General features: G+C 46.2%; 1 protein-coding gene across 1 annotated transcript in view; it reads left to right on the top strand.

Moving 5' to 3' along the window:
• Window positions 1-19,443: 19,443 nt before the first annotated feature.
• Window positions 19,444-20,270, top strand: part of RARRES1 (retinoic acid receptor responder 1) — a 30,260-nt gene continuing 29,433 nt past the window's right edge. The window contains exon 1 of the mRNA XM_081086670.1: window positions 19,444-19,854. Within this exon, the coding sequence (XP_080942796.1) occupies window positions 19,531-19,854 (324 nt within the window). The 5' untranslated portion in view covers window positions 19,444-19,530. The remainder of the gene's footprint in view (window positions 19,855-20,270) is intronic.

The raw sequence follows: 20,270 nt of genomic DNA, 5'->3' as shown, positions 1-20,270 counted from the left end.
TCTAGTGCTAAAGGGGACTCAGTTATTTTGACTGAACAGTTTAAACATTAGGCAAGTGTTAAGCCATCTAGTCAAGAGAACTGAGCTTCCTAAATGTTTCAACTGTTAGAGACCCTCTCCCTGACCAAGAAGCCCAGGCAAATGGCACTTAGATCTGTGTTCACCCCAACAGACAAGGAAACTCCTCCTTGCTCTTCATGTGCCATCCCTCTGACAGACTGCTTGGGACGTGAAGGTCAACCATGTGTAGCTGCAATGCATTCCTTACTGCTCACAGAGCTCTCTGCGTGGTTGACACACACTTGCCCCCTTTTCTCTGAAATAAACAACCACCTTTTCTGACTCAATCCCTTTATTCAAGGTGGTTTTTCTTCTCAACTTTGATCCGTCTTGGAAAAAAAAAAAGTTTGTTTGAAAAAAAAGAGTATGGATAAGCTTGCTCTGCCAAATATTTAATACATTTTAGGGCTGTGATGACTGTTGTGACTAGTGCCAAGATTTCCGTTTCAATAGCCGTGAAAGAAGAATGTGAGATCCCCATAATGCAAACCCTGGCCAGTGCCTGTTCAGGGCTGAAATCCGTCATGGCTCCCGAGGTGTACTTGACCCACTGAGGCTGCTTCTAGGCCAAGGCCCCATTCAAGGATGGCTCTCCCAATCCCAGAGTGCCTGGTTTCTCCGGTCTTTCCCAGCCTCTCTTGTCTTCTGGCCATTACCCCTTTAACCCACTGAGCCAAAACCGTGGTCTCTTCTCTTTCCTCACAATATCTATTGTTGGCCTATTGGGAAAGTTCTCAACCACCTCAATGGTGAGTCCCAGCTGTTAGCAACTGGCATCACCATGTCAGTCCTCAAGGGCCAGTGCTGCTCAGTCGTCCTCAAACCCAATAGTCTAATCTCCACTCCAAGGAGAGCAGGGAGGAGTTCCCTCTCAGCTCTGGAGAAAGTTGCCCTCCCACCCAGAATAGACCCAACAGCTCTTTACCACCCAAAAAGAGCAAGACAACAAAAGTTGAGTTTTTATTTCAAGAGAAAGTTATATCCTGCTTTTCATACCATAATTCATTTAATACTCACAAATATCTCTAGCACATGCACATTAAAAGGTGACATACTCTTGTCCAGCCTGTGTGGCTCAGTGGTTGATGATCAACCTATGAAACAGGAAGTCATGGTTCGATTCCTGGTCAGGGCACATGCCTGAGTTGAGGACTTGATCCCCGGTGTGGGGCGTGCATGGGGCAGCCAATCAATGATTCTCTCTCATCATTGATGTTTCTATCTCTCTCTCCCTCTCCCTTCCTCTCTGAAATCAATCAAAATTTTTTTTTAAAAAGTGACATGTTTTTTATATTTAAGAAACTTCTCAGAGACAGAATACTCATTGTTATTTGTATTTTGTTTAATGCTCAATTTATTAAACATAAGTTTAATAACCAAAACTGTGAAAATCAAATTTTCTTATTCAAGCAATGATCATATACTTAAGTTACCTTAAATTATTTAAGGTACAATTAAAATTGTAGTATAACTGATTTTTGAATATTTCAAACATACTAACACAATGACTATAAAATTCTTAAAATGATTCTAAAATATTAACCCAACTCATTTTCTAATTATTTCTATACTTCTCATGCCTTTTCAAGTATTATACAAATATCTCAGGCCAAAAGGCAGGCAGTATCACTCAGTGTCTGGTTGGGAAAACCAGACCCACTGGGGTTATTGCCGACACAGGGAATTAGGTGCTCCTTGTATGGAGGCTCCCAAGCACCCCACTGCCACCACGGCCTGCAGGAAGCGGGAGCTCACCTCCCACCAACACAGAGCCCACCCCGTCAGGGTCAGAGCCAAACCCAGCGGTGTACTTCACCGCCTCGCCTCCCAGTCAGGAACAAGCATGTGCCCATACCCCGGGTTTGTAAGTAGACGCAGCCCCAGAGAAGAAATACAAAGCCCACGTGTATTGCTGTTCTCCTAATTACTGCCAACAGTACGACATTAAACACATTCCATGGCACTGACTCTTCCACTACAATAAAGGGTCTGCTTTCTCCTCACAGAATTAGCCTGCGGATCAAATAAGAGCCCATGTAAAGCTCTTGGCTCAGCATCTGTCACAGAGAAATTGCTCAAAAAATGTCAGTAATCTTTAGTAGTATTATTACTTCTTTCTGAACCAGCCAGTTTAGAGGCACCTACAATGTGTACGCAGGGGTCCTCAAACTTTTTAAACAGGGGGCCAGTTCACTGTCCCTCAGACCGTTGGAGGGCCGGACTATAGTTTAAAAAAACACTATGAACAAATTCCTATGCACACTGCACATATCTTATTTTGAAGTAAAAAAACAAAACGGGAACAAATACAATATTTGTATTTGCATGTGGCCCGCGGGCCGTAGTTTGAGGACCCCTGGATAGTGATTTGAGCTGGGGTTAGTATAAACAAACAATCCTGCCTATCCACTAATATCAATTATCTTTTTAACAGATTAATTTTATTGATAGAAATGTTGATACAGGTCACAAGGTGTTGTTCTGAGTAAGGAGGAGAGGGGCTGGCAGCGGGTGGGGGTCAGCCAGCTCTGAGGAATGGGATGCACGTGGCGTGTTTTAGTGAAGAGCTTCCTCCCATCTTCTTTCATGATCTGAGAAAAGTAAATGAGTCAAAAAGTAATTGAGTTCAGAACTATCATGGATTAAAGTTAATTAAATGCACATCCTTATTAAGCATTAAGTTAAATGGTCTAAGCATTTAAGATGGCTTCTCTTCACCAAGAAGTTAAAGGACAGTCTTGGTTTTGGCACATAAAAAGAGCCTACTCTATCCAATCCTACTTCCTCCCAATAAGGTACACTATTTTTGTTTGTTTGATTCTTCATTCAGAGTGATTATATTCCCAAATTGAGGTCCACTAAATGGCCTTCTATCTATAGGCATGGTAGATCAAATACACTGAAATTAGCTCAGAAGGTTGTGGAAATGTCACAGTAGAGAAAATTGAAGAGTTCCCATACCACATACTATAAAATCAACCTTTTTAAAAAGCAGAAGGAAAATCCTCAAACTTCTGGTACACCGCCAATCTGTTTTAGTCAAAGCTATCTCAGTTTCTGTCCACAGTGGCACAAATTGACAATAAATAATTCCTTTCAGTTCCTAATTTCTCAAGTACAGAATAAGATACTTAGCATAACTTTGAGTCACCTAATTAGTAACTGCAGTCAATTGGGAAGACATTTTAAAATATAATTTAAAAATATTATATGATTGAAGTCTTCCTATCATACTCAAAAACAGCATTGGGGGGAGACAACCAAGATGGCGACATAGGTAAACACCTGAACTTGCTGCCTCTCACAACCACATTAAAACTACAACTAAGCCGAAACCGGTTTGGCTCAGTGGATAGAGCGTCAGCTTGCGGACTGAAGGGTCCCAGGTTCGATTCCGGTCAAGGGCATGTACCTTGGTTGCGGGCATATCCCCAGTAGGAGATGTGCAGGAGGCAGCTGATCGATGTTTCTCTCTCACCAATGTTTCTAACTCTCTATCTCTCTCCCTTCCTCTCTGTAAAAAATCAATAAAATATATTAAAAAAAAACTACAACTAAAACACAAAACGGATATTATCCAGAACCATGGTAAAGCTGCCTGAGTGGAAATTCTACAACTAGAAGAAAAGAGAAAAGCGCATTGAGTCCAGTAGGAGGTGCAGAGGTGTGGAAGTGTGGAGGTATGGAGGCACGCACAAAAGGGGCTGACAGCTGGGTATGCTGCTGTCTTTTTCAATTGGGAGGGAGATACAAGCTCCCATCTGCTCTGAACTCCAGTTCTGGGTGGAATTTGGGGACCCAGACTCTACGGAGAGAAACTGGACTGTCTGGCATCAGGCCGAAACGTGAGGGCGGCTTTCTTGCAGAGGTGCTTACAGCAGTCATTGTTCCTGCACGGGGCCACAGGACACAGACCCCAGGACCTCTCCGGGGCAGAGCAGACTGGCAGCCATTGCATTTGCTCCAATTTACAACCCCATCCAAGCTGTGAGCAGAGGCTTTTGCATATGAATGGCCTGGCCTTTCTTTGCCTAAAAACCTGGGCAGACTCAGTGAGCACCAAAGGCCCAATGAAGCAAGTCCTGCCCCATAAGGGTGTCTCCAGCAGAGAAGTTCTCCCATTGTAGACACAACTGGTCCTCACAGCCAATTGACCTGGAGGTCAATTCCTCCCAGTGATACCAACTAAAATCAAGGCTTAACTACAACAAGACTGTGCACACAGCCCACAAAGGGGTGCACCAAGAGTGTCCACCTCAGGTAATTAGGGAGGCTGAGCCTCTGGGCCCTATAGGACACCTAGCACACAAGGCCACTCTATCAACACAGGGAAGCAGCCACAATGCAGAGACAAAGAAACAGGTCACAGGTGAAAGAAATGGAGGAAAGCAAACTACTGGATATAGAGTTCAAAACCATGGTTATAAGGTTACTTAAGAATCTTCTAGAAACCTCTGAGAAATATAGTGAGACCCTCAAGGATATGAAAAAGAACCAATCAGAAATTAAGCTTAAGCATACACTGACTGAAATAAAGAATAATATACTGAGATCCAACAACAGAATAGAGGATTCCAAGAATCAAGTCAAAGATTTGAAGTACAAAGAAGCAAAAAAACACCCAACCAGAAAAGCAAAAGAAAAAAAGAATACAAAAATATGAAGATAGTGCAAGGAGCCTCTGGGACAAACTTCAAGCGAACCAACATCCGAATTATGGGGGTGCCAGAAGAAGAGAGAGCAAGATATTGAAAACCTATTTGAAGAAATAATGACAGAAAACTTCTCCTACCTGGTGAAAGAAATAGACTTACAACTCCAGGAAGCACAGAGAACCCCAAACAAAAGGAATCCAAAGAGGACCACACCAAGACACATCATAATTAAAATGCCAAGAGCAAAAGACAAAGAGAGAATATTAAAAGCAGCAAGAGAAAAACAGTCAGCTACCTATAAGGGGGTACCCATATGACTGTCAGCTGATTTCGCAACAGAAACTATGCAGGCCAGAAGGGAGTGGTAAGAAATATTCAAAGTGATGAATAGCAAGAACCTATAACCAAGATTATTCTACTCAGCAAAGCTATCATTTAGAATTGAACGTCAGATAAAGAGCTTCACACATAAGAAAAAGCTAAAGGAGTTCATCACCGCCAAACCAGTATTATATGAAATGCTGAAGGGTATTCTTTAAGAAGAGAAAGAAGAAGAAAAAGGTAAAGATAAAAATTATGAACAACAAAGTGACAACAAATACATATCTATCAACAAGCGAATCTAAAAATCAAGTGAATAAAAAATCTGATGAACAGAGTAAACTGGTGAATAGAATAGAATCGGGGCATAGAAAGGGAGTGGACTGATAATTCTCGGGGGGAAGGGGGTTTGGGTGGTGCGGGAAGAGACTGAACAAAAATCATACACCTGCCGAGACCGGTTTGGCTCAGTGGATAGAGTGTCGGCCTGCGGACTGTGAAGTCCCGGGTTCAATTCCGGTTGGGGGCATGTACCTGGGTTGCGGGCACATCCCCAGTGGGAGATGTGCAGGAGTCAGCTTATCGATGTTTCTCTCTCATCGATGTTTCTAACTCTCTATCTCTCTCCCTTCCTCTCTGTAAAAACTCAATAAAATACATTAAAAAAAAATCATACACCTATGAATGAGGATAGTGCGGGGGGGGGGGGGGGTAAGGGCAGGGGGCGGGGTGGGAACTGGGTGGAGGGGAACTATGGGGAAAAAGAGGAACAACTGTAATAATCTGAATAATAAAGATTTATTTAAAAAACAGTATTGGAAATAAGTGCTAGGTTAAATGCTACAATGAAAACCTATGCTTATATGTATAAACTAGAGGCCCAGTGCACGAAATTCGTGCACAGGTAGGATCCCTAGCAGCTGCCAGCTGCCAGACAGGACCTCCCTTCCCTGGCTGCCAGCTGCCGGCCACCGGCCACAGCCTTTCTTCATTCCGTGCCACCTTCTGGTGATCAGCGCACATCATAGCGAGTGATTGACATCCCGGTCTGTTGAACTCCTGAGGGGACACTTTGCGTATTAGGCTTTTATATATATAGATATTAACTATAAAATATATCACCTAAGCTTATATATTTTATAATTGGTGCTTCTATATCATCCAACCAAGTGTTCATTGAGATATTCGCCTCTCAGATTTCTAATAAATGCAACACAAATTTTGGAACTCCTTGTGAAACACCTCCATAAAAATGTTGCTATACACCTAAATATATATTCCCTCCAATGTATGGGTATCCAGGGAGTTTGCCATCTGACTCAATTATGGATAAAGAGAGTAATTTTTTTTTTTTCATGTGCAATCAAACCTTCAAGCCTACTCCACTCATGGAAATGGGATTCCCATTTATATTAACCAGAGGGTTAATCCGAGCCCCAAAGCCCTGCTATCTCATAAAAGACAAATTCCTTTGTAGGGACAACCAAAAGGGAGTCAGGGTTTCAAGCCTGTGAGATAAGCTATGGACCAACATGAGGGACATATTTTTTTTTCTGTCTCACGTAGAACATTTATAAAAGTTGAACATTTACAAAACTGACCTCTGACCAACAGCAAAAGGAATTTTGTTTTTCACTAACTACCAAGACTTGGTACTATGCAGATAAAGTTCTCTAACCCTTGGAAAGTACAATAAAAAATAAAAAAACAAATTTAAAAAATAAACCAGTGTATTTGAAAAATAAGAAACAGCTTTCTACATGAGTTAAAAAAATAAATCATTTTTAAAATTACAAAATATTTAGAGTTGGATGCCAAAGAAAATCCTGTGTATCATATGGAAGGTAACTAATGCAGAACTTGAAAAAAATAGATATAATAGAAAAGAAGAAAAATTAAAAACTAAAAACCCTAAGCATTCAGTTCAAGAAATCATGAAAATAATAAAACAAATAAAGTAGGAAGGGACTAATAAATATAAGAACAGAAATGAATGAAATAACATGTTAACTAAACAGGTTTAATAAAGTCATAAGCTGACTCTACAAAGACTTGTAAAATGGGTAAAACTCTAACAAAACTGGGCAATAAAAAATGAGAAATTGCACAGATCAATATGAAAATTAAATATGAAAATGGTACAGAAAAATTTAATTTCATGAAAAAATACTATGAATGATATGACAGTAAATAATTAGATACATTAATTTGCTAGACAAATATTTTTTTAAAATTTGATTTAGGGGAATTAAAAACCCTGAAAAGACCTTTAAACATTTAAAAACAAATTGAATCAATAATAAATAAATAAAATCAATTGAAAAAAGCAACAATTCTTCGAAAGGGCACAGCTACTTTGGATGACAGTTTGATGGTTTCTTATGAAACTATAGTCATATGCTTACCACATGATCCAGCAATCAGGCTCCTTGGTATTTACCCAAAGAAGTTGAAAATTTATGGCCACACAAAAATCTGTACACAGAGGTTTATAGCAGCTTTAGTCATCATTACCAAAACTTGTAAACAACCAAGGTGTTCTTGGGTAGACAAATGGATACATAAACTAGTGGTACATCCACACAATAGAATATTACTCAATGCCATCAAACCACGAAAACACAGAGAAAACAATGCACATTACTACATGCAAGAAGCCAATGTGAAACATACTATATGATTCCAACTATATGACATTCTGAAAAGACCAAACTATGGAAACAGGTAAAAGATCAATTATTGCCAGGGGGATCAGGGAGAGAGGGGGGGGGGATGAATAGCTAGAACACAATGGATTTTTAGGACGGTAAAAGTACTCTGTATGATACTGTTATGGTGAATGCATGTCATTATACATTTGTCAAAACCCATAGAAAGCACAACACCAAGAGCGAACCCTAATGGAAACTGAACTTTGGGTGATGAACTGTAGATTCATCAACTGTAACTAATACACTACTCTGGCATGGGATGTTGATAGTGGGGGAAGGCAGGAGTCATGTAGGGAGCATATGGAAATTCTGTACTTTCTGTTTAGTTGCTATGATCCTAAAATTGCTCTTTGTTAAAGAAAAAATATATATTTAGAGAGAAACCAAGATGGCAGCATAGGTAAACACCTGAAATTGCTGCCTTGCACAACCACTTCAAAAATACAACTAAAAGACAAAACGGACATCATCCAGAACCACAGGAAGGCTGGCTGAGTGGAAATTCTACAACTAGAAGAAAAGAGAAAAGCGCACTGAGACTCAGAGGAGTTGTGGAAGTGCAGAGGTACGGAGGCGCGCACAGAAAGGGCTGGCAACTGAGGAAGCAGTTGTCTTTTTCAATCGGGAGGGAGACACAAGCTTCCGATGGCTATTAGGCAGCTTACTTTACCTGTCGGACTCCAATTACTTCATCCATAAGCTCCTCAGCACAGCACCCAGCATAGTGAGCACTCAGTGAATGGTTGGTATGGCTATCATGATGGTGGGGTTATTATTGCTGTTACGACAACTATGCCTTCATTGCTACCCAGTCATCTAAGTAGCACCCAACCCTAGCTGGGCAAAAACCTAAGGCAGGATAACTAAGACTTAATTTGCTATCAGGCTTGAGGAGCTCCCCAGAGTTTTTTAAGGGCACCATTATAGTAAATGTTGAACACTCTTTGCCAAGTGGAATGACATAGAGTTGTCTTCTCTCCACTTATAATGAATGGGCCAGTCCAGTTTATCTCCTGCAACAAGAGAAGTCTTCATTATTTTTCAGTCCAGGCCACACCAATCACTCACATTCCACAGACACCTGCAGGTATGTCAGCCACAAAAGTCAGTAATAAGCTTGCAAACGCAGGTCTCCATAAACAGCAGCCAACACAAACCAGCGGCGGAGGCTGGCCACTCCTGCACCTGTGTGCACCTCTGCTGGCTGCAAACCTCCAGGGTGATTCTGCCAGCCAATGACCAGGACATTGGTCCTTGCATACCTAATGACCCCCATGGCCAGGCAGAGTGTTCCCATGTAAGTTCAATTTTACACACATATTTTTAAAACACTACAAGTTACAACACAGAATGTTTTAATTGGCATGGCATACTGAACTATTTAAAGAAAGTTATACAATAGGAATTGTGGGAAAACAATGTAGTAAACACTTGGTTACCTGACTCATGGGGAAATATGGGAAATTTTAAACTTTTAGGTATTTTCAAATCATGTATAACTATCTTATTTTATAGGACATTTACTCCACCCTTATTATATTTGCACTAGAGGCCTGATGCACAAAATTCGTGCAAGAGTAGGCCTTCCTTCCCCCCGCTGCCAGCACTGGCTTCCTTCCAGTCCTGGCTTCATCAGGAAGGACGTCCGGAATGACATCCGGAAGATGTCTAGTCTAATTAGCATTTTCCCCTTTTATTATTATAGATAATGTGTAAGAGCTGTCAGAGTGTTGGAGCCTGAGCCCATGTGAAGGGTAAGGCAGGGGATCTTCTGGGGACATGATCTGCATCTTGATTGGGGTACAGGTTACATGGATCCATATATTTGTCAAACTCATGGAGCTATACATTTAAGATCTGGGCATGTCTCTGTGGGTATTCATTCCATTTTAGTTGCAGTTATAGGAACATGCAGAGGACTAAAAAAGTGAGAACACAAGTTCTAAAACGTTACACTTGAAGGTTACTGTACTCTCTGTACCAACGTCTTTATGACAGAACAAAACCTTGAAATGCTAAGCAAATTGATCTGAACTCCCCAGGAGATTGCTAAATAATTACTGGTGAGAGGAGCTGACTCAGAGGCCTGTGAATGGCAAAAGGGAGTCACTTGAAGATTAGGCTTTGCTGGGAGTAAACCACCCACGTAATTACAAGGAATTACAAGGTCAACGCCTCAACTACCTGTGCTCATTCAGAATGGGGTGGTGACTCCTGAGACTTTCTGGAAAAGGCCTCAGCCTGCAAGGGATCTAGAGTCTTCAGGAGCATGTACTCAAAGCCTCTGGGGTTGGCCCTGAAGGCCAAAATACAATTAGGCCTATTTCTAGATGGCTGGGCAAGAAAACTATAGGTTCTTGACTGGTTGGCAGCATGATGTTAATTTAAATGGGTATCTCAAGGGGTATGCCTCAGGGCTCTTTCTAGAATAATGACTGGGCCCAAGCCAAAAAGTTCAAGTAGAATAAGTTAAAAGGCAAACTGCCATTAGGCAAAAAAGGGCAATTGTCAAGCCCAGGGTGGGAGTGTGAAACCTGACAGCAACAATTGATCCCCATGCAATTCAGAGCCAATGGTACACTGAACGCGTTGACAGACATGTCCACTGAACTCAACATTGACGATCTCCTTTGGTTCCCGGAGCTGCATTTTAAGAGCAACATTGACAAACTGGGTGTAGGCCAGAGTGGAGGACCAGGACAGTAGGAGATGTAGACACCTCACTCTACTGCACACACTTGAGGAAAGTCATTCTTTAGCATGAGAAAGAGTAGACAGACACAGGCTAGGTGGCCAACCTTCCTAGCGTGTCCAGGACTGAGAACGTTTGCAGACAAAGAGCTTTCCATTTTAAAACTGGGACAGTCCCAGACAAACCAGGACAGTCTGCCGCCTTACGATGAGGGGACAGTGGGGTAAGAAGTGGCAGTGAAAGGAGTTTTTAGGGGTAAAATAGGCAGGCTTAGAGAGTTTTAGGAACTAGGGGGTCCATGGGGGAGAAAGACATAGTTGGTTGGGGGCTTGGAGCTGCCAAAAGGCATATACATTCACAGAGAGCAATAGGTGCCACAGGATAAGGGGAGAGGAAGACATCCATTCACAGAAGTCAGGGACAAGCCACAGGGTATGGGGAAAAGAGGAAACAAACTTTCACAGGGAACAGAGAAATGCTGACAAAGGGGAGAAAGAGGAGAACAGGTTTTCACAGGAGACAGAGAATTCTACCACTGAGCGGGGGAGAGAAGGAGGGGACACCACGTGGGGTTTGAGCTTTGAAGCTGATATAGTGACCGATCAGAAGGGAATAGCAAGAAACCAAGAACTGCAGCCTTTATAAACCTTAGGAAAAGGGGCTTAGTGGGCCACCCCCGGTGGGACCCCTCCCCACGTGGGAGTCTGTACTTGTTTCCAATAAATTTCCACCCTTTTCATCTACCACCTTTGTCTGGCTTCATTCTTCAAATCCACCTGGACAAGAACCGGGAAGGAAATCACCCTTGCATCCTGCTCAGGAAAGAAACCACTCTTTTCAGCAGGACACGTGACCCCGCTGACGCCCAAATGTTGGAGGGACTCGTTCTCAGGTGCACTGGAGCGAACCAGGGCAACGGTGGAAGTTAGTTACTCACGGGAAGAGCGACCTCCAGCTGAGGAAGGACTAAGGTTCCTGAGGAGCTTTCTCAGAGAAATGAGCAGCACACAGCAGGTCTGCATGAGCAGGAGCTCATATCCTGGGGTGTGAAAACTCTCTGAACTCACAACACATCAGAAAATTCATCCTAGCCAGAGCGTCCATGTGCAGTAATACTTTTAAAGGAATCCCTATTATACAATGTATTAATCACAATGGTGTCTTTTTTAATACAGAAACTATTTTTTTAAGTATTCACCTCTTTTTTAAGTATATTTTTATTGATTCTAGAGAGGAAGGAAGAGGGAGAGATAGAAACATCAATGATGAGGGAGAATCATTGATCGGCTGCCTCCTGCACGCCCCGCCACTGGGAATCGAGCCCACAACCTGGGCCTGTGCCCTTGGCCGGAATCGAACCTGGGACCTTTCAGTTCACAGGCCGACGCTCCATCCACTGAGCCAAACTGGCTAGGGCAATACAGAAACTATTTATTATTTACTTATACTTTATTTTTATGGGGGGAAGGGCACACAATAAGAATAGGACCACCATTGTTTAATTATTCACCTTACTAATTATAGGTAAGAGGTTTTCTTACAGACCCTGGTAAACTGGAGAGTGTTTTACAAAGAGAAAGACAGGGCTGTATAAGAGACAACTTGGGGCCAGGATGGGTCCATTGTTCAGAAGAGAAAATACATTTTGAGGACACACTTAGATTTGGCTGTTGTGCCTGGACCCTGACCTCCTCCGGGAGTTTGCCTCAGGAATGCTGACCATTCTCCATCCCAGGACCTGGCGGAGCAAGGTTCTAACACCATTGAAAATTATCTACCTTGTTATCAGGACTTCAGATCCTGGAAGGAGACACAGGTACCATGGACCCTGCAGCCACTGCCACCCTCTTCCTCCTTGCATGCAGCCTTTCTTCCCCATCTATAATAATAAAAGCGTAATATGCAAATCGACCAAATGGCTGAACACTGGAATAACCGTCTGGAGGACCTTACAGACAAAGCTGGGGCTGTGAGGGCCTACTCTTGCATAAATTTCATGCATCAGGCCTCTAGTCCCTATATAATCAGCCAGCTAGGGGGAGGGGCAGAGCAGATTTTCATGGATGACCTGCTGCTCTCCCATACTCCTCGCAGTGCTGGAATAAACACTCATATATGATTCAACCATGTCTCTGCTTAATTGGCTCAAGTAGTGACAGGCAGCCCGGACCCATTACTTGTCCAATTTCATTTTTATTGTTGTCACTACTACAAAAGTCCCCATCCCACACCCCTTGCTCACCTCTACCTAGCCCCCACTACTCCTTCCCTCTGCCCATCACCACATTGTTGTCTGTGTCTATGTGTTATGTATATATGTTCTTTGGCTAACCCCTTCACCTTCTTTCATCCAGTTCCCTCTTCCCCCTCACCTCTGACAACTATCTGTCTGTTCCAGGTACCCATGCTTCTGTTTCTATTTTGTTCATTAGATTCCATACATAAGTGAAATCATACGGTATTTGATTATTATCTGACCGGTGTATTTCACTTAGCATAATAATCTCCAGGTTCATCCATGCTGTCACTAAAGGCAAGGTTTTCTTCTTTTTTAAAGCCACATGGTATTCCACTGTGTTCATGTACCACAGCTTTTTCATCCTCTCATCTGACAGACATGTGGGCTTAGCTATCCCATATAATAAAAGGGTGATATGCAAATTGACCAAACGGTTGAGTGACTTCTTCAGTATTCTTCTCTTGAAATAAAATAAAACAGTTTCCTAACCACAGAGTTGGATTTTTTTCCCCAGCCCTTAATGAGCATTGCTGCCGTGTTTGAATCCCTCCAGTCCATCTGGCGTCTCCGGTGGTGCAACATAGAAGACAGTGCCTGGAGAAAGGGTGGCCAGACCTCGGTGTGGCTTCCCTCCCTGTCCCTTGCTAGTGACGCAATCTTGGGCAAGTCACTTAACCTCTCTATGGCCCCCAGTTTACGCCTCTAAATTGTGGAGAGTAAACGAGATCATGATGCCACGGTCATTAACCTAGTTATAGGACAGGAGCAAAGGGAAGGCCAAATATTATAGGCACGTCATATGGGCAGCTTCACCAGGAAGCTACAACTTCACGTTCCCCAGGGACTAGCCAAAGAGAGGACAGACGCATGCCCAATGAAGTTGGGGTGACGTCAGGAAGGTGCTTGTCTATCAGTCACACCTGAGAACAGGTCATTGGCCAGAATGGGCCTGACCACTACAAGGGCACAAAATTTGGGACATTTAATCCCCTAAACAAAGGAGTTCGCTCTCTTGGTTCCTCTTATGCTCTTGGGACTCTTGTTGCTTGGGGCCTGCATACACAAAGCCATGTGGACCCCACATGCAGTGAACTCATGGATTGCAGCTGGACCTGGTTCCAACATGGCTTTGTTTGGACACTGGCTTTGTTTTCAGCTTTACTGAAACCTCAGCTATACTTCTCCTGTGGCTGGACTAAGGGAAACGGGATTTTGGAAACACAGAAATGTAATTCCATAAATGAAAATCACTCATCCTCCCATGGGAGTCTCAGAAAAATATTTTTCTCCAGATATAATGACCCCACCCCTAGCACCCAGTAGGGAAGAGGGCACCCCAATTTCTCTGATAACAATAGCATCTAGCATCCTGTCTGAAACCCAGCTCCCCAAAATATTATTTTCCCTTTCTTTCCCCAAATCATTATTGGAAAAGTCAGTTCTCTGTGCTGTGCTGTCTAATGCGGTAATGACTAGCCACAAGTGGCTATGTATACTTAAAGCCATTACAACTTAAAATTCTGCTCTTCAACTGCCCTAACCACATTTCACGCACTCGGTGGCCACTTGTGGCAGGACTGTGCAGATGTAGAACATTTTCAGAAAGTTCCATTGGGCAGTGCTGGTTACCTTGTTCACTTGGGTTTCGAGGCTTCCAAACACGTCCCTGTCAGTCTCTGCCTAAACTATGCCTGTGAAGTCTTTTCTTGGTGACAAGATAAATGCAACCACCGTTTCCTATCACATCTCTTTGATTAATACCCTTGTCTCCATAACTTCATTGTAAAGAATTCAGGCTAGAAACGCTCTCTCCATAACCTCAGGGATTCAGAATCTATCACTAGCTGCCCCACCACTGCCCAGACCTGCATTCTGGGGCCCTTGGAACTGCTTGCAATGGAGAGTGTAGGCATCATGCTGAAAGTCCCAAGCCCTGGGTCTTACTCCCAAAGCAAAGCGCCATCTTTGGGGACTTGCGGCAGCCAGCAAGAGCCTCAGGCAGCTCATGGGCCCAGGGTTTAGGACCCTGTAAATTCCCAAGAGTCCCAAGCACCTAAAGGAAGAGATCAGGAAAGCAGCCCACTCGATCAAGCGTGGCCTCTCTTCTTTCCCCCGGGGTTTTTAGGACACACATTACAGGCCGGGGACACAGCAAATATGCAGGGAAAATATGTAGGTTCACAGGGCTTGTTTAACCGGAACAAAGCAGAGCAAGCAAGATGCAGACCCAAAGAACCAGGTGAGCTGCATTTTCCCCACCAGTGTCCCTAATTCCGAGGCTTGGAGATAAGGATCATCTCGGTCACACCCAAGCTCAGCTATTCAGCTTTCAATAGTCAAGGATTGATAATTCATATTCTCCTCCCAACCCCACCAACCTGCACCTCTGCCAAGAAGAAGAATAAAAAAAGACTACAGAGTCGCACACATTTTCTGACTTGCTAATAGCGCAAGATTAGGGTCAAGGAGGCTACAAGTAATAGCCAAGATTTCGTTTAATGGCCTGGCAGTTTTTAGTCCTCACCATCCTTTCTCATCATTTATGAAAAGACATCCACAGCTGATTGCATTCTTTTCAAGAGTAAAGCTAATTTTTTTAAGTTTGTGGATGAAAAAGGAGCCACATACTGAACCTGACAAGTTCAGGGAGGCCTGCATCAAGGTCCTTCAAGCTCAGAGGCCAAACGTAACCACATAGGATAATTTAAAATTAAAACTTCTTTTTTTTAAAATATATTTTATTGATTTTTTACAGAGAGGAAGGGAGAGAGAGAGCTAGAAACATCGATGAGAGAGAAACATCGATCAGCTGCCCCCTGCACATCTCCCACCGGGGATATGCCTGCAACCCAGGCACATGCCCTTGACCGGAATCGAACCTGGGACCCTTCAGTCCACAGGCAGACTCTCTATCCACTGAGCCAAACTGGTTTCGGCTAAAATTAAAACTTCTTAACTAAAAAGGAGTCCTGGTGGGTAGTCATGTCCTAGGCTGGTATCTATCCTGACAAAGGTCAATCTCTACCTTAGCTGAGCCTGTCTATTGTCTTGTTGCATCTAAGAGAACATACCTTTGGGATGTCAAGGTGACTTCCCTTACTATGGCACCAGGGCGGAGACCACAGGTCCTCCCACTGCTACCATGTACTTACTGACTGTGAGCTATCCCATTCCCACAAATGTAAAAGAAGTACGTGTCTGCTCATTTTACACTTTATGCAATCCCAGAGATTTCCCCTCTTGGCTTTCTCCTGCCTTCCCAATCCATCCCCAATGAATTTCACCAAGTGCGTAACCGCCATTCTCTGGAGCATTTTCTTAATCTGTTGAGATTTTGCTTCCTGGCAATTGTCAGTTTGGCTCAAATAAACTCATAAAAATTCTTACAAGTTTGGATGTTTCTTACATTGGCAAGTTAATAGCAATAATAATCGTGATCACATACATCAGGGGGTCCTCAAACTACGGCCCGTGGGCCGCATGCAAATACAACTATTGTATTTGTTCCCATTTTGTTTTTTTACTTCAAAATAAGATATGTGCAGTGTACATAGGAATTTGTTCATAGTTTTTTTTAAAAACTATAGTCCGGCCCTCCAACGGTCTGAGGGACAGTGAACTGGCCCCCTGTTTAAAAAGTTTGAGGACCCCTGACATACATAGAGAGCCCTTACTGTGGGCCAGGCACTGTCCTGAGTGCTGCACATATGCATAGACACGAGCGCACGTGAACCTCACCAACAACTGTTAGAGGATGTACCGGCGTGAGGTGTGCGTGAATAACTCACCTCTGCCCACTGGGGAGGCATGAATGCTAGGATTTAAAAATGTTTGAATATGTGTTCCTGATCAATATCTGCCCCAATGGCTGTTATTATCGCTACACAAAACAGCGGGCCTTGGAAGAGCCCCTGGTGCTCAGGCAGCAGCTCGTGTTCCCCTGGTGTTTCCTGTGTCTGTCTCCCTCCTGTTATGGCCTCCTGGAGTCTCACTACCTCGCAGGCACTATTTGGCTGCTGTGCCTGGACCCTGACCCCTCCCCCCTTCCCCACCTCAGCAACAGAGATCGCTACTACCTGCCTGCCACTATCCACCCTCCCTGCAGCGACCCCATGGGGGCTCTGCCTGGCTCCCTGGGATCCCTTTCCTGGATTTTGACCTTACCATCTGGTGTGCTTTTGCTTCCAACCTGAGGTACCTGTGACTCCCCAGGAGGGCTGTCCTGCCCTTCTGTCTCTTTGCACTCACATAAAGAGAGCCTGAAGTGCCAGGGCTTTGTCACCCAGGGTGGCCCTTAGCCATGACTGACAGACACAGAAGTATGGAAGCCCAGATCCCCTGCTAAGGTGGAGACACCTCTAAGGCGTGATTTACATTCCGAAGCTTCCTGCAGGCCAGGTGAAGTCTCCCTTCCTGTGACTTCCTCTGAGATCCTTGCTTGCTACTCTCCTTCTGATTTCCCCTGCGAGTGTTTCCTTCTGAAATCACGTGCAGGCAATCTTTGTTTCAAGGCCCGCTTCTGGGACACCAATATAAGACACGATCTTCTTCCTTAGTAACAAAGTCCTGACTTCTATCCTGGCACATGCCCCCCCTGAATAAAGGCTACATTTCCCAGCCTCCTTTGCAACTACGAATATGACTCAGTTCTTGCCAATGGGATATAAGCAGAAGTGTGCCGTGGGACTTGTAGGAAGTCCGGAGCTGCTGACTAGAGCTCGTCTTGCCCTAACACAGGGGGCAGGCCTTTGGGATGTGGGATAAAAGATCTGGCAACAACATCACGGACCTGGCAATACCAACCACACATTGCCTACCACCCCTATCCCAACCTCTTTTATGTGTCAAATAAGTTTCTCTCTTTTTAAATTCAATGTCATTTGATTTTTTTGTTATATGTTCCCAAACTTATAGTCCAGACCCTACAGAGGCTGAACAAAGGCGGGTACTTGATTTCCTGCCTCCTTTGCAGCTAAGTTTTGCCATGTGACCCAGTTCTGGCCAATGCGATATAGGGAAGTTCTGGTGGGGAGAAAGTTTGGAGGAAAGAAGTCCTAGAAAGATTTTTTTTTTCCCAGATGGAGAAACAAAAACAAAATCAGGTACATGACACAGAGCTCTCTTGTCACCCTGGCAACCTACTCTCTGCTACTTATCAGATGTGATGTCTGGAGCTGAGGCAGCCATCCTATAGTCACGAAGCAACAAGTCTACAGACAAAAAGCCAGCAGCTGAAGGTAGCTGTGCAGAAGGGCGGAGAGAGCCTGAACCCTTCCAAAAACCACGGAGACACCAAACCATCCCGAGACCTGCCACCCCACCCCACCCCACCCCACTGAACAGGCCGCAGTGTTAACCTGGCTTCCTGATCTTTGCCGCTGAAAGCAGCCTAACGCCAACAGGGGACAAAGCACTGACATAAACTTAAGGAAAATGTAATCTTCATAAGACCGGAAGGTGAAACAGTCTCAAGTGCCCACCACCGTACCCTTCTGGAGGGGACGAGGACGGGGTTCTGAGGAGATAGCTGTCTGTGTTAGGCGATCACTGATGGCAAGAAACAAACTCCAACTTCAAGGAACTTAGTAAGAAATGAGCTCCAGCCTGACCGGAGTGGCTCAGCATCGACCTACGAACCAGGAGGTCACAGCTCCATTCCCCGTCAGGGCACAAGCCGGGTTTGCAGGCACAGGCCGGGTCTCCAGGAGTCGCTGTCAAAGAAAAGGGTCTTCCTTCAGCTCCGCAGTGGGCGGAGTCAGTGGGTGTCAGGGAGGGGTGGGCCCCTGAACAAAATGAAGAGAGATGGAGAAATGGATGCTGGGAATGCTCAGCCCTACCACCTCCGCCCTCTAACCCCTGGTCCTCCTCTCCTTTTTTTTTTTTTTTTTTTTTTTGAGAGAGAGATAGGGAGAGAGAGAAACTTCAATGGTGAGAGAGAATCTATAGGCTGCCTCCTGCACGACGCTTCCTACTGGGGATCAAGTCCAAAATCCAGGCATGTGCCCTGATGGGAATCCAACCATGACCTCCTGGTTCATAGGTCGAAGCTCAACCACTGAGCCACACAGGCCGGGCTGGGCTTGCTCTCTTGTCCGTGGGTTAAAACAATGGCCAGCTCATCCCTTCACTGCCACGTGTCTAAAAACATCAGTCACCACCCGCGCCCCCTCCAGTGCCCTCAGCCCCACCAGCGCCACCGCTGGAATCCGGCTTCCGCCCCCAGCCAACGGGCTTCGCACCAGGGTTATGGACGACCTGCTTGCTTCAAAGTCCAGTGGGGCTCTTGGTCCTGATCTGACTCTGCCCTGCTGACCACTCCAGCCTCTGCGGCCCCAGCGCTCCAGCCACCTGCCCCCTTCCAAGGTCACCGTGCCCCAGGGACCCCACTAATGCCGGCCCCTTCTCAACCCGTCCCCAGTTTCACCCCCTGCGAGGTCACAGCGCCAAGCCCTGGAGAACGGAGGCAGTGAAACCCTGGGTTTCGAAATCGCAGCCACCGCAGGGGAGGAAAGCTAGGTCCGCGAGCCGGGCTGGAGGCGCGGCGCGGGGTGGCGCCAAGTGGGCCGCGCTCCCTTGCGGGGAGGAGTCTCCACGGCCCCCAGGTCCCCGACCCCGCGTCGCCCAGGCGCCGCATCCCGGCTCCAGGCCCCGCCGCCGGCTGCCCAGGCGGAGTGGGGCGGGGCGCAGGGGCGCGGGGTCTGCGGGAATCCCCGCGGGGGCGCGGCCCATCGGGACCCGGCTCCCTGCCGCTGGCCGCCCGGGGGCGGAGGGGAGGGGCCCCCGGCAGCCTTATTTCCTCGAGCGCCGCTCCGAGCCCGGCCCGTGGAGCGCAGCGCCAGCCCTCCCGCGTCCATGCAGCCCCGCCCGCAAGCGCTGCCCGCCCCTGGGCCCGGGGGCCCGCGCTCCGCCGTCCTGCGCCCCGCCGCCCCGATGCTGGCGCTGCTGCTGCTGCTGGCCCTCCGGGGCTCGGCGGCGGCACCCGCGGGCTCCGAGGGTCCCCAGGGCTCGGCGGCGGCACCCGAGGGTCCCCAGGACTCCGCGTGGCAGCGGGACTCCGAGCTCCCGCACGGGCTGCTGCAGCAGGCGGCGCGCGCGGCGCTGCACTTCTTCAACTTCCGCGCGGGCTCGCCCAGCGCCCTGCGAGTGCTGGCCGCCGTGCAGCAGGGCCGCGCGTGGGTGAGTGCGGGAGCGCCACGCGCCGGGTGGGCGGGGACGCCGGGGCGCGCGCGCCTGTCCTCCTGGCGGCGGGTCCGCGACCGAGGCTAGGCTGGCGCCTGGGCGCCCCCGAGGTATCCAGGCGCGGAAGGCGCGTGTCGGTGCTCAGAGTCTGCGGAAAACTGATTGGTTCTTTCATTTGCGAGGCCATTCATTTTCCACCGGGCGTCTCCTACACCTGGGCGAGGTGTCTGGGGAAACTGAGGAACCGACCCAAAAGGCAAGACTTGGGGTGGCCCAGGTGTTGGGGTGGCCACAGCGGGCGCGGCACCCAGTGGCTCCAGCAGAAGCCCTGGGCGGGATTTCCAAATTCTAAGCCAATACTCACGCCTGGCCGCGGACAGACCGGCTTGACCATTGCGGGCCACCAGGCAAAG

Source organism: Myotis nattereri, assembly GCF_964212035.1.
Source record: "Myotis nattereri genome assembly, chromosome: 3".
NCBI lineage: Eukaryota > Metazoa > Chordata > Mammalia > Chiroptera > Vespertilionidae > Myotis > Myotis nattereri.
Note: the sequence above shows the minus strand (reverse complement) of the source record. Positions and strands in the feature narration are given on the sequence as shown.